At 38.0% G+C, this 13857-nt stretch overlaps 1 protein-coding gene across 2 annotated transcripts in view; it reads right to left on the bottom strand.

Moving 5' to 3' along the window:
• LOC149256630 (uncharacterized) overlaps positions 1–13857 on the bottom strand; it is a 396827-nt gene that overhangs the window by 201465 nt on the left and 181505 nt on the right. For both annotated transcript variants that reach the window (XM_089460804.1, XM_089460805.1), the window contains exons 8-9: positions 623–678; positions 366–465 (exon numbers count right to left, since the gene is read on the bottom strand). In XM_089460804.1, the coding sequence (XP_089316930.1) occupies positions 366–465; positions 623–678 (156 nt within the window). The remainder of the gene's footprint in view (positions 1–365; positions 466–622; positions 679–13857) is intronic.

Here is a 13857-nt window from a genome sequence, read left to right as displayed (position 1 = left end):
TAATATGAAAATGTGTCTGGCATAAAAGATATAGATGAAAACATAGAATCACAAAGCCAATAACCTGATTCAAATTATGAAAAGAGAAAAATTATATTGATATTCATGTAAGATCGTATGCAAACATCAGTACCTGTTGATAGAAAATTGGAAATGCCAATGTCATTTCCATTCAAGAATAATGACAACAATATGACAGCCAAAAACAAGTTTAGACATTATTATGATTGCATATTTTAATGCAAACCACAACAACAACTTCTTATCACAAACTTGCATGATGCAAAGAATATCAAGCCTGAGCCTCTTCATTGTAACTACATATAGTATTTACTTGACGAAATTCACAATGGAATGTCTGTCACCTGGAGTGTGAAAGATAACGAGGAATTCACACTACAATCTTCTGGAGGATAAATCAACTCCTCCGGACAAGTATCACTTTCACACTGAAGTTTTGGAGCCCTGAGCATGAAATTGCATATCAATAATTTTACACAAGATGAGAGAATAGATCAGTACAACAAATAAAACCAGCTTTCAAAAAACAAGTTCGAGCACCTACAAACCTAACATAATATAATATACTTGCCTAAATGGCAATAACAAAGTTCATACTCACAGATCACTTTCTGATTCTTCATCCAAAGGTGCTTGTAGCATTGATCCTGATCCAACCTATAGAATAGAAAAGAGAAAACAAGCATATCTGAAAATAAATTCTCCCAATAATGTAAATAGAATACCTTGCAAATGAATTTGTTCTTACAAAGATAAATACATTTAGTAAAATTTTCGATACAAGTAGAGCACAATATGTTCCTTCAGTGCTAACAACAATAAAATGTGAAGTTTCTTTTTCATTGGGAATTATGATTTTCACACATAAGTCGAAGACAAATCCGTTTGGTTAGGATTAAATGTAGTTTTATATTGGCCAAAGATATTGCAGTGCTAGGAGCAATGGTACTATTATATAAATTTCTTGTAGATTCAAACTGTTTATGTAATTTGCTAAAACAAAAGACTTGAATCTACTCTATTCATCAGCGGAAAAAATTAAACGACCAAGAAATCACAACATGAACATGAGACAAAATTCAATCACATATGCTCAGTGTTAATCTAGTTGTCATTGATGTCAATATATTGAAGAAGGCAGGGACATGGTGGCAATCAATGAAGAAACCAAACAATGAAGAAGCCCAACACTCAAAGACACTTTGCCCTGCCTCCATTTCTGCACTATTAAATGATCAGTCACATGAAATAATATTTTTTTCTATCTTAGAAAAGGAATTTCATCATGAGACCTGGACCATCTGAAAGGGCATAATTTTACCTTTCTAATGAGCTATTATGTGTCCCGAAATTCCAAATAACGAGAGAGAAATTGATTTTTAAAGATTAAATTAATTCTCTGCCTATTGAGCCGACCTGTATTAAGACAAGTCATGTCGGCTTGACCCAGAAGACATGACTGTTCATTGTGAGGATGCAGAACATGTATAAATAAGAGGTTAGACCTCTGTTTCAAGGACAAGAATTCGGTGAAAAAGACAGTCAAGTAATTCGAACTGTAGAAGAAGAACAAGGAACAGAAAGTTCACATCTTGTGAACTTGATATCAAAGTCAAGGGCAGTCTCAGCACAGATTTGGAGAAGGAGCATCTGCAGACTTCTGGACAGATCCTGTGGCAGTTTTCAGTGCGGTCTAGGGTTATAGTCTAGCAGTAAAATATTGCGGGCTTGTGACAGCATGAGAGACACACAATTTAAGAATATATCTCTCGGTCTAGGGACAGATTTGGAGAAGGAGCATCTGTGGACTGTGACAAACACTTGTGCATCATTAACTCGGATTCAGTGGTTTACACCTCAGTCCTGTAACAACAATTTCCTTGCACGGACAGCAGCATACTCTTATAGTGGTGACCTTTTTTTGCTTTGACTGGTGTCTCTATACAGAGGTCGGATTGGACTGTCTTTCAGCCATTACAATGACAAGGCAGGATCTGTACCTCGGGTCTGTGGTTCTATACCTTGGAGAACTGTAACGTGGATCATCATACAGTGAATCTAGATCTCGGCTCTAGGACTGTGGCTCGAGCTTCAAGTGCAACGTTCAAACTTCATAATAATTAGCAATAAAGTTGTCTCTCATTATTCGGATTAAGTGACAGAAGATCTCCTTGGACTGTAAAGGACCAGAATGCAGTGGTGAAGACATTGAAGAATATGCCAAGAACATTGAAGTAAGTACTTGTAACGAATAAAATATATAAATAATATAAATATAACGTAAAAGATAATAATCATAAATAATAGTTAGTTAAGCTAGTAATTAGGTTGAAGAGGCATGTCTAATAGGACATGACTCTTCATGAAGAGACGCTTGGTATATAAGCAAGCCTCTCATTCTCATTTGTCATTCATTTCTTATTCATTTTATTTAATATTATATTTATATCTTCATATTCCAAGACTTTTGGAGTAATTAAATTGTAGAAGGAACTTGTTCGCTTCATTTGGTATCAGAGCAGTTCGGTCCTATAGGTTGTTTAACCAGTGCACAGAGCTCGTTCTCCTATCCAAGTCTTTGACTATTGAAATTCGTCAACCTTGTTGCCATATAATTAAAACATTTTGCTCAATATTTGGGAGTTTATCCTTTTCTCCGTTTTTCTATGACTTTGGCCAAAAAATAACCACAAAAAAATATATAAGTAAATAAATTAAAAAAAAAAGAAGAAAAAAAAAGTTAAAAAAAAAAACGGATACAAAATATTATACCAAGTATATTTAAAACTTTTTACGTGGAGAAGCCCGCGGTTTTAAAAACAACCCATGGTAATTGCCCATGGTATTTTAAAAAGTTAAAAGAAAAACAAAAAACAAAAGGAATACGTTTTACTTTTTACGTGGAGAACATTTTAACGGAGGTTTTAAAAACAACCCATGGTAATAGCCCATGGTATTTTAAAAGTTAAAGAAAAAACGAAGATACAAAAACTCTTACGTGAAAGGTAAATATTACTTATTACAGGAGGCTTTAAAAACAACCCATGGTATTTTAAAAGTAAAAGATATTTTGATAACATTGGAGAAAAAATGTGTGATCTAAATAGTTTTAATCGTTCAAATCTAAAGATTGTGACCGTACAAAGATTGTGACCGTACCAAGAGTCGCGTCTCATCCAAATTTTCTAAGAAAAAAAACATTATTATAATTATAAAAAAGATACTATATAAGCCTTATATAGTTACATATAAAAGGAAAAGCGGGTCTCAAAAAAGTATATATATTTTTTATATAATTATAATTTTATAATATATATAAATTAAAATTATATAATATAAATAATTCATAATTATATATATTAAAAAAAAATTATTATTATATAAAAATTTTATTAAAAGAGTGAACAAAAGAAGAAGAAGAACCAAATTTTCTAAGAAAAAAAACAATATTATAATTATAAAAAAGATACTATATAAGCCTTATATAGTTACATATAAAAGGAAAAGCGGGTCTCAAAAAAGTATATATAAATTTTATATAATTATAATTTTATAATATATATAAATTAAAATTATATAATATATATAATTTATAATTATATATATTAAAAAAAATTATTATATAAAAATTTTATTAAAAGAGTGAACAAAAGAATAAGAAGAAGAAGAGAATATTTGTAATATATATATATATATATATATATATATATATATATATAGATCTTAGATTTTTATAAGAGAGAAGTGGAAATATATTTTATAGATTAAAGAATATATATATATATATATATATATATATATATATATATATAAAGAGAGTTAAAAAAAAAAGGAAGATAAAAGAAGTGAAGAAAAAGAAAAAAATATGGAATCCATGAGTAAGGAACAAAGACAATCAATCACAAGAGATATAGAACAATTAATTACAATATTTGAGCGACTTGAGAAGAGAAAAAGAATGGATTCCTTCTTCGATTCTTTACATCCATCATCACTCCCACAGAATGATGTTATCCAGTGTACCAAGAAAGTGCAACTAAAAGATCATGAGAATGACAAAATAGCCAAAATTCAACAAAGCAAGGAAGTGTTAGAAGGCGACCATAAAAATCTTGTGGATATACATTACAAAGAAATAATGGAGAAGGACAAAGAAATTTCTCGTCTCAAGGACCATGTTGAAAAATCACTGGCACAAGTGAAGAAGACTAAAATCACAAAGAAAGAACTCAAGAAGCACTTATCAGAACAAGAAGAGGCCTTGCGTTTAAAGAACCTTAATAAAAATTTATTAAAACAAATCAGAGATCTAAAAGATGAAAAACTTAAAATTCAAAACACTGAAAATAAGGTTGATGAATCAAAAACCAAAGAACTTATACGTCTGAGAAACCATAATCAAAGTCTGCTTAGTCAAACTAAGAAACTTAAGGAGGATAAGAAAGCATTAAAAGATAAGTTGGAACAAGTCACTCAAGAAGAAGTATCGAAATCCCCAGTCACAACAGTTCAAGTTGAACATAAGGGAACGAATACCGATCCAGTGAATATGACAACTCAAGATGACAAGCCAGTTGAAGAAACGACACACGTAGATGTTGCAATTCAGACAATGGGCATCCCAAGTGAATGTTCTATAACCAATTCAACAACATCTTCGCCAGAAGAAAATCTAGAAACTTTATATCGGCATCTGAATCATGAGAATAGGTGAATCAACCATGCTACATATTTGAACCAGTCAGAACTGAAACAACAAACTGATGTTCCAGATAATAATGACATAAAATCAATCCAGTCTTATGCTAACAAGTCATTACAAAATTCCAGTGATCAAAGTACTATACAAAAAATTAATCTGGAATGTTCTGATCCCTTCTCAGTGCGACAATTTTGTTTGTCACTAAGAAGATCATATCAACTTGTATCGACGAGGATGACTAGTCCGAGAAAGAAAGACATTCGAAGCCAAAAAAGAGATCAAGCCTTTTTCATCGACAAACTTTGAGGACAAAGCTTTTTGAGGAAGAAGGCAATGTAACGAATAAAATATATAAATATAATGTAAAATATAATAATCATAAATAATAGTTAGTTAAGCTAGTAATTAGTTTGAAGAGGCATGTCTAATAGGACATGACTCTTCATGAAGAGACGCTTGGTATATAAGCAAGCCTCTCATTCTCATTTGTCATTCATTTCTTATTCATTTTATTTAATATAATATTTATATCCTAAATGGATATCTTCATATTCCAAGACTTTTGGAGTAATTAAATTGTAGAAGGAACTTGTTCGCTTCAGTACTTTACACATTCTCTATTAAACAACAGGATTGGTGTCCTTGGAGTTGGTGCTCCTAAACACAAGGTACGTGCCTTGGATGAGATAGGGTCAAAGCCCTAGAGGTCGGAGCCTCATCAAAAACCAAGTTGGTGCTTGGGAATAATTATCATACATTGTATTTATTCTTTTATACTCAATAAAATTATTCTTATACATTTCTCTGATAAAATTGTGAAGAACCTAACTGGTAATAATAACAATTGAAAGAAAATATTGATTCACCCCCCTCTCAGTGTTACCAACAATTGCTATCAGAGCCAGCTTCTTCATGATCAGCCTAACAGCTGGAAGAAGGATTCTTAGTCACAATGAAACATCAAGAAGTGGTAGGAAGGCTTCCTTTGTTCGATGGCACAAATTTTGGTTTTTGGAAAAAAAGAATGTCCTACTACTTAATGTCCCTTGGACCTGAAGTTTGGCATTCGGTTTTGAATGGGTACACTGCTCCTTCCACTCTTCCAACTGATCAAGATGAAAGGAAAGCTTACATTGCAAATACAAAAGCCTTAAATTCCATCACTAGTGGAATCACTGATTCTGAATTTACAAAAGTCATGAATTATGACTCGGCCAAAAACGTATGGGATACGCTAGTTAGCTTATACGATGGGGACTCCAAAGTTAAGAAAGCAAAGCTTCAAATTCATAGAAGGAAATTCGAAAGTCTGAAAATGGATGATGAAGAAGATATTGCATCATACTTTCTCCAAAGTAGTCAACTCTCTTAAAGGATTGGGAGAAAAGATTGAAGAAAACACTGTTGTTCAAAAGGTCTTAAGATCTCTCCCTCATAGATTTGACTCCAAAGTAAGTGTTATAGAAGAAATGACGGACCTAGATACTCTCAAGATGGATCAACTTCATGGAATCCTCATTGCTTATGAGATGAGCAAAGGAATCCCAAGTTCCAAAGATGTAGCATTCAAGGCCTTAAAATCAAAAAAGGGGAAAGGATGGAATACCAGCAGTGATGAGTCTGATGTTGAATCCGAATTCGCACAATTTGTACGAAGACTAAAGAAAGGATCCAAGCTAAAAGGTAAGTACCCTCTTATTTGTTTCAAATGTGGAAGAATAGGTCATTATGCTGAAAATGTCCTCATAAGCATGATAGTGAAGATGAGTCTGATGAAGATGAATTTGTAGTCATCAAAAAGAAATCAACTAATCATTTCACTCATCGCAAAGGCGGTAATGATGAATCAAATGAAGAAAATGACTATGCTGGAAGCCAAGAAGTATTATTCATGGCATTCACAAATGATGATGATTTAGGACTAGAAGGAAATGTAGATGAATTGTTAATGAGTTCCATTGAAGAAAATGAGAAATTACGAAATAGAATCATTTCTCTCAAGGTAGAAAAGGAGGAAGCAAAAAGAAGGGAAGACCTCTTGAAAAATAAGCTAAAAGAAAAGGAAGAAATTTTTGAAAATCATAAAGCTGAAATAGTATCTCTGAGGAAGGAATTGGAGCAAGTCAAAAAGAGTTGGGAAAGCTCTCAAACACTTTGACACTATCCTAAATGCTCAAAAACCTCAATATGACAAATCTGGGATAGTTTTTGAAGGAGAAACATCAAGTACTAAGGATAATGTCAAAAGTTATGCCGACATACTTTCCAGCAACCCAAAAGAAGAAAAATCATTTCATCAAAGGCCCATCTCAAATCCAAAGAATAAAGAAAGGGTAACTCCAAGAAAGAATGTTGATTCAAATCATGGCTATTACAATAGGTACAAAACTATCTTTTTTGGGCATTAAAAATTTTGGTCACAAGCTAAACATTGCATGGCTCGTAAGAATGAAACACCAAAATTGAAGGATCAAAAAACAAACCATAAAGGGCAAGGACAAATCAAGACCTACAAATCTTTTGATCCTTTTGTCAAATTTGATCCAACTTGCTCATTATGTAATGATAATGGACATAATGAACAAAATTGCCCCCTCAAAAGAAGAGAATCAAAAGATGAGAATCCTAATATGGATAAATGAGACCTAGCTCTACGTGCTCACAGTGATAAAAATCATTGGTTTGTGGATAGTGGGTGCTCCAGACATATGACAGGTGACAAAAGGAAGTTTGTCTCATTGAACAAAAAGGAAGGAAATGTATCCCTTAAAAGTGGATCTGCCAAAATTGCTGGAAAAGGAATTGTTACCCTTATTAATGGAAAAGAAAAGGCTCAAAATGCTTTGTTGGTAGACGGGTTCAAACACAATCCCTTGAGTGTTAGCCAAATTTGTGATCAAGGACATAATGTTGTCTTTAGCACTATAGTGATAGAATTTTCACATGGTCACAATGTGATGCATCATGTTGCCATAATGACCTATGTGTACGTTGTACCTTGCTTTCTTGTTGTCCCTTGCTTGCTTGTTGTCCTTAGCATGCTTCTTGTTGCATGCTAGTTGTCCCTCGCATGCTAGCTGTAACATTGCATGCTTGGTGTATTTGCTACTAAGTACCATAAAACTGTCCCAATGTTAATTAGTTGCCCTTGCATGTTGCTCTCCTTCAGAGACAGATGCTCCAGTTGTTCCGACAGTTCCCGACAGTTCCGACAATTCCGGCTATTCCCGGCAATTCCAACAGTTCCCGACAGTTCCGGCAGTTCCCGGCAGTTCCGACAGTTCTAGCAGTTTCGGCAATTCCGGCAGTTCCGACTGTTCTCGGCAGTTCTAGCTATTCCCAGCAGTTCCGGCAATTTCCGACAGTTCTCGAAAGTTTCGGCTTCTGCCCTCGCCAACTTTCCCGGCTGTCCAACAGTTCCGGCTGTTCCGACTGTTCTCGGCAGTTCCGGGCTGTTCCCGGCTGTTCCTGGTAGTCCCGGCAGTTCCCGATAGTTTCTATAGTTCCTGATAGTTCCGGCTGTTCTGGCTTCTGCCCTCTGCGTCAACTTTCCCAACTGTTCCAGCAATTCCAGCTTCTGCCCTCTGGATTAGGGCAGCGTTGTCCCTTAGGATCTCTCCTCCTACTAAAACCCAAAGACAAGTAGAGAGGTAGAGATCCCAAGTGTGTTGAAATGACTTGAAGGCCACCTCTATTTATACTAAAACGTTGAGCACAAGTGGGGCTTATTTGGTTACTGGCCGACCTTGACGAATTGTCCCATAACACAAATAAATTCATATCTCCATGAATACTTATGGGAATCGGATGATCTTTAGATCAATCCTACACCTCTCGATGAGAGGGATCCAAGAAAAATATCAACTTCCATTAATAAAATGACCCACATGGAGTTTGGCCCTAGTTGCCAATTTTAACACTCCCTCTCAACTAAGGAGAACTCCATCCGCTGATCTATATGTCCGACTGTACTATCTCTGTCATCAGTACCTTGTTGAGCTCTGCTGAACCATGAAGAAGAAGAATTGATCGAAAATGTCTCATACCATTCTCTACTGACCCGAAGTCAATTTCATCTGAAGAGAGTGTGTCACATCACTCTTACTGGCACAGAGTCAGTTTTATTGATCCCAGATCAATATCACAAGAGAGTGTCTCAAACCACTCATACTGATCCCAGATCAATGGAGGTCATCCTAGCATAGGGAGTATGTTAGATACATCAATGCGTCCATTGATAGTACTACTATGGTCCCTAACCCCATTTCCCTGCTCATTGATAAGATGAGAGGTACTTCCCATGAGTACCAGACTACATGGGCAGGATGCCTCGACAGGAGAACTAATCATCCTGTCCACAGGAGAACGAATCATCCTGCCCCAAAGTCACAACGAGGGAACTAATCATCTCAGCCCACAGGAGAACTAATCATCATGTTCCACAGTTGCCACAGGAGAACTAATCATCCCGGCCCACAGGAGAACTAATCATCTTATTTCACAGTTGCCACGGGAGAACTAATCATCCCGGCCCACAGGAAAACTAATCATCCTGTTCCACAGTTGCCATGGGAGAACTAATCATCCTGTTTCACAGTTGCCATGGGAGAATTAATCATCCCGGCCCACAAAAGAACTAATCACCCTGTTTCATAGTTGCCACAGGAGAACTAATCATCCTATTCCACAGTTGCCACGGGAGAACTAATCATCCCTGCCCACAGGGGAATTAATCATCCTGTTCCACAGTCGCCACGGGGTATCACAGGAGAAGGTTGAACCTATCACCCTGTACATAGCGCACCACTAGGGGAGGGTGAGTCGCCCTATGGTCGTATGTTGCTCCAATAAGTACCCCAAGCCCCCCAAAGCTCCCAGAGCTCAATGCATGCAACATGCAAGACTCTTATAAGAAGGTCTCACAACGACTCCAAGTCGTTTGGGAAAGTCACAGATTTACCTTTACCCCGGACTTTGACAAAATCTCTGCGACCTGTACATCAGTCTCAATGCAATGGAGCCTCCTCGCTCATCGACTTACCATATCCCAAATAAGACAGTATCTGATGTCTATCTGTTGGAGCAATCATCGAATACGGGATTCCTCAATAATCGAATCCCCCCTCTAGTTGTCACAGAGAATCACAGTGGTATTCATCATGTGTACAAACAACTCACTTAAGAGCTTCTGCAACCATGCAGCTTCACATGAGATCATACTCGTAGCTACGTATTCGGTCTCAGCGGTGCTTATAGCAACCGACTTCAGCTTCCTGCTCATCCATGATATCGAAGCAGAATCCAAAGAGAACCAGCATTGAGAAGTGCTCTAGTGATCCTCCACACTGCTTGCCTAGTCAGCATTCGAATAATCATGCAGTTTCATATTTCCGGTAGTGTATCTCAATCCATGAGAGATTGTGCCCTGAAGATATCTTAGAAGATTCTTGGCACCAATCCAGTGAGGCTCAACCAAATATGAGCTCACCGTGCTAATTGCAAAACATATGTTCGTACGGAAGTTCACCAAGAACATCAACGTGAATAAGTTTATGAAACTCAGAGGCATTTCCCAAATCTGGTCCGACATCACTACCATATAACTTCTGAAAGTTAAGATCCTCGAGGTAGTCACAGGCTTGCATTTTATCATTCCACATCCAGAATCCAGCTCTCTCTTACTTTTGCAAATGAGAGGGTCTGCACCTGTCAGAAATAGGTCGTCCTCAAAAGGTGCCGATATGAGAGGTCTATCATCCACAACCTTCGGGTAATGGTTTGCATCGGTTACACTCCTAGTGAATCTAAGCTTCATCGGATAGCTATCAATCCTCTCATACTATTCCCAGGGTGTTTTGCTTCAAGCCATAGAGGGCTTTCTTCCACCTATATACATGAGATTCCCAATAATGAATCTCAAACTCCTCAGGTTGTTCCAAACCTGTGGACCTGTTGTATGAGGGGAATGGTCCCCTTATAAGATTTTCCTTCAGTACATCTCCGACATGTACCTTCATGCTCTTCTTGAATTCAAGCATCCCTATCACCTTCCGACTCACATCGGGTAGGGCCCCATAGGTAGACCGCTCGTGTTATAGATGTGATATGTCAATTGACATGATCTCCAATGGACCATCCTGCAACTTCATACAAATTGCCAACCCTGAACCCATGAGAAAAAGCATCTTTGAAAATTCTATTTTTCGACACGTACCTTTCCATCGATGAATGACACCCTGAAGCCTTTGACTTCCATTTCTGAGATGGACACCAAGTTCTTCTTGCGATTAGGTACATAAAAGAGATTCTTGTAAATGAATAGAGTTATCCTCATTCAATTGAGGGGTAACGTTCCTTACACCCTTTCCGGGATAGGTGGCATCGGCTCCAAGTATAATCCCATGGTTGTTTCCATCTCTACCAAATTCGAGAGAGCACCCTTCTATCTGATGAGGTGCCTTGAAGCACTACGATCAATAAGCCAGATTCCCAAAGAATCTGAAGGAGAGGGCCAATACAAGATAACGCTTCTTTATCTTATCAAAAACAACATTTGATTCATCATCCGTAGGTTTCCTTGCTTTCTCTGAAGAGTCGGTCGTTTCCTTGATGACCTGTATTACCTGTCATTCCTCTAATCATTGAAGATGTCCCTGGAATGATTATTATCATCATCAAGTGATGTGTCCCTACCTCAGACACTCCTTCGCATAATGGCCGAACTTATTACAACCAAGGCATCTGCCTTTCTTTCCACCCTTAGATCCGGGCTTCCCATTGAAGTGATCTTTAGGTAGGCCATCAAAAACTTCTGTTGCGCCATTCTGATAATATTCTCTACTTCGACTTCACCCTTGGTGAATTTGAAGAGGGATGAGGAATCCATTGATCCTTTTTTCCTTTACCAACTGTCTTCGGTGATTGCTCTTTCACTCTTGCTTGGGCATTGCCTTCACCTTAGCTCTGATACCATGTTAATTTTAGGTATGTTCTATGCTTAGAGCAATTTATTTCAATTTTCACAGTAAGCTCAATATCTTGCCAAATTAGCAATCACATCAACATTAAAGTAAACTGCAGATAGAACATAAACATAAATCGCAGAAGACAAGGCAAGACAAGAGGACACAAGATGTGGCGCTAGCCAGGGACAAACTCCAATGTGGAGAAACCCTTGATCAATTCTTCTTATATGTTCTTCAATAGTTCAGCAGAGAGACAGAGAGATAGTACGTTTACAACAAAAGTCAACACTTTGACTTATCTCGATAAGAGCATAGATCATCTCTAAGAAGATGATACATGAGATCAATTCAAGACATGTTGCTTCAACTGATTCTCCAAGGTGACTCCTTCACCTATCGTTGTGCTGCACTTCGTCATCATGCTGCAACCCACCGCGCTGCACCATCCTGCACCCATCATCACTATGCTGCATCACATCAGGCTTCATTAATCATGATTGTACCCATCACTGTACTGCATTATGTGCCATTGCTACACCATGTTGCCATAATGACCTATGTGTAGGTTGTATCTTGCTTGCTTGTTGCCCCTTGCTTACTTGTTGTCCTTAGCATGCTAGTTGTTGCATGCTAGCTGTAACATTGCATGCTTGGTGTATTTGCTGCTAAGTACCATACAACTGTCCCAATGTTAATTAATTGTCCCTTCCATGCTACTCTCCTTCGGAGACAAATGCTCCGGTTGTTCCAGCAGTTCCCGGCAGTTCTCGACTGTTCCGACAGTTCTAGTTGTTCTCGGCAGTTCCGGCAGTTTTGGCAGTTCCGGCAATTCCAGCAGTTCCCGACAGTTCTAGCAGTTCCGGCAATTCCGGTTGTTCCGACAGTTCCGGCTGTTCCCAGCAGTTCCGGTAGTTCCGGTTGTTCTCGGCAATTCCAATAGTTCCAGCTATTCCCGGCAGTTCCGGCTTCTGCCCTCTGCGTCAGCTTTCCTGCCCTCACCATCAGCTTTCCCCATTGTTCTGGCAGTTCCCGACTGATCCGGCTGTTCCCGGCAATTCCGATTGTTCCGGTTGTTCCCGGCATCTCCGATTGTTCCAGCTATTTCCCAGCAGTTCCGACGATTCCCAGCAATTCTGGTAGTTCACGACAGTTCCGGCTGTTCCAGCTTTTGCCCTATGCGTCAGCTTTCCCAGTTGTTCCGGCTTCTACCCTCTGGATTAGGGCAGCGTTATCCCTTAGGATCTCTCCTCCTACTAAAACCCAAAGACAAGTAGAGAGGAAGAAATCCAAAAATTGTTGAAATGACTTGAACGCCACCTCTATTTATACTAAAACGTTGAACACAAGTGGGGTTTATTTGGTTGTTGGCCGACCTTGACGAATTGTCCCATAACACAAATAAATTATATATCCATGGATACTTATCGGAATCGGATGATCTTTAGATCAATCCTACACCTCTCGATGAGAGGGATCCAAGGAAAATATCAGCTTCCATTAATAAGATGACCCACATGGAGTTTGGCCCTAGTTGCCAATTTTAACAAGAGGCATCCACCTGAGGGGACTCACGCAGATTTTCAGAAGATTGCATAAGAGAGAGAGATTTCGATTTTTCTATGTTGGCTTCTAGGTTGGAAGAAGAAGTGGCGTGCATGACTAGTGTTGCATCATCAAAAAAGTATGGTATATAGACAGTGGAGCCTCGTGGCATATGATGGGAATTAGGAAGTGTTTCCCAGAATATTGAGAAGAGAAGATGAACTTTCAGATTACCATTGGAACAAGGCAAAGTGTACTCCATTAGGAAAGGGTATATTAGTTTTTCAGACAGAATCAAGATTGCGGTTCTGTGCCACAAATGTGCTGCATGTGCCATGATTGGGGATAAACTTACTTTTCGTACCACAACTACAAGGCAAGGGCTATGACGTCTACTTCATCAAGGAAAAGGTATACGTCAAACACCCAAGCTGGAAAAAGAAAGTGCAGATTGGGATCAAAAGTAATCGGTTGTATAGATTACGAATAGAATCTCCAATGGCACTAATAGGCAGTGATGGGGACAAAGACTTGAACAAATTATGTCACAGGAGGATGGGTCACTTGCACCATGGAGCTCTGAGAATTCTCGGGAGCACTATAATAGGAGTTCTAGATCTGAGTACG

This window comes from Pinus tabuliformis, chromosome 7 (genome assembly GCF_031772625.1).
Source record: "Pinus tabuliformis cultivar Carrire ecotype Pingquan chromosome 7, CPIR1, whole genome shotgun sequence".
Classification (NCBI taxonomy): Eukaryota; Viridiplantae; Streptophyta; class Pinopsida; order Pinales; family Pinaceae; genus Pinus; species Pinus tabuliformis.
The sequence above is the reverse complement of the archived record's forward strand: the minus strand, read 5'-3'. Positions and strand labels throughout refer to the sequence as shown.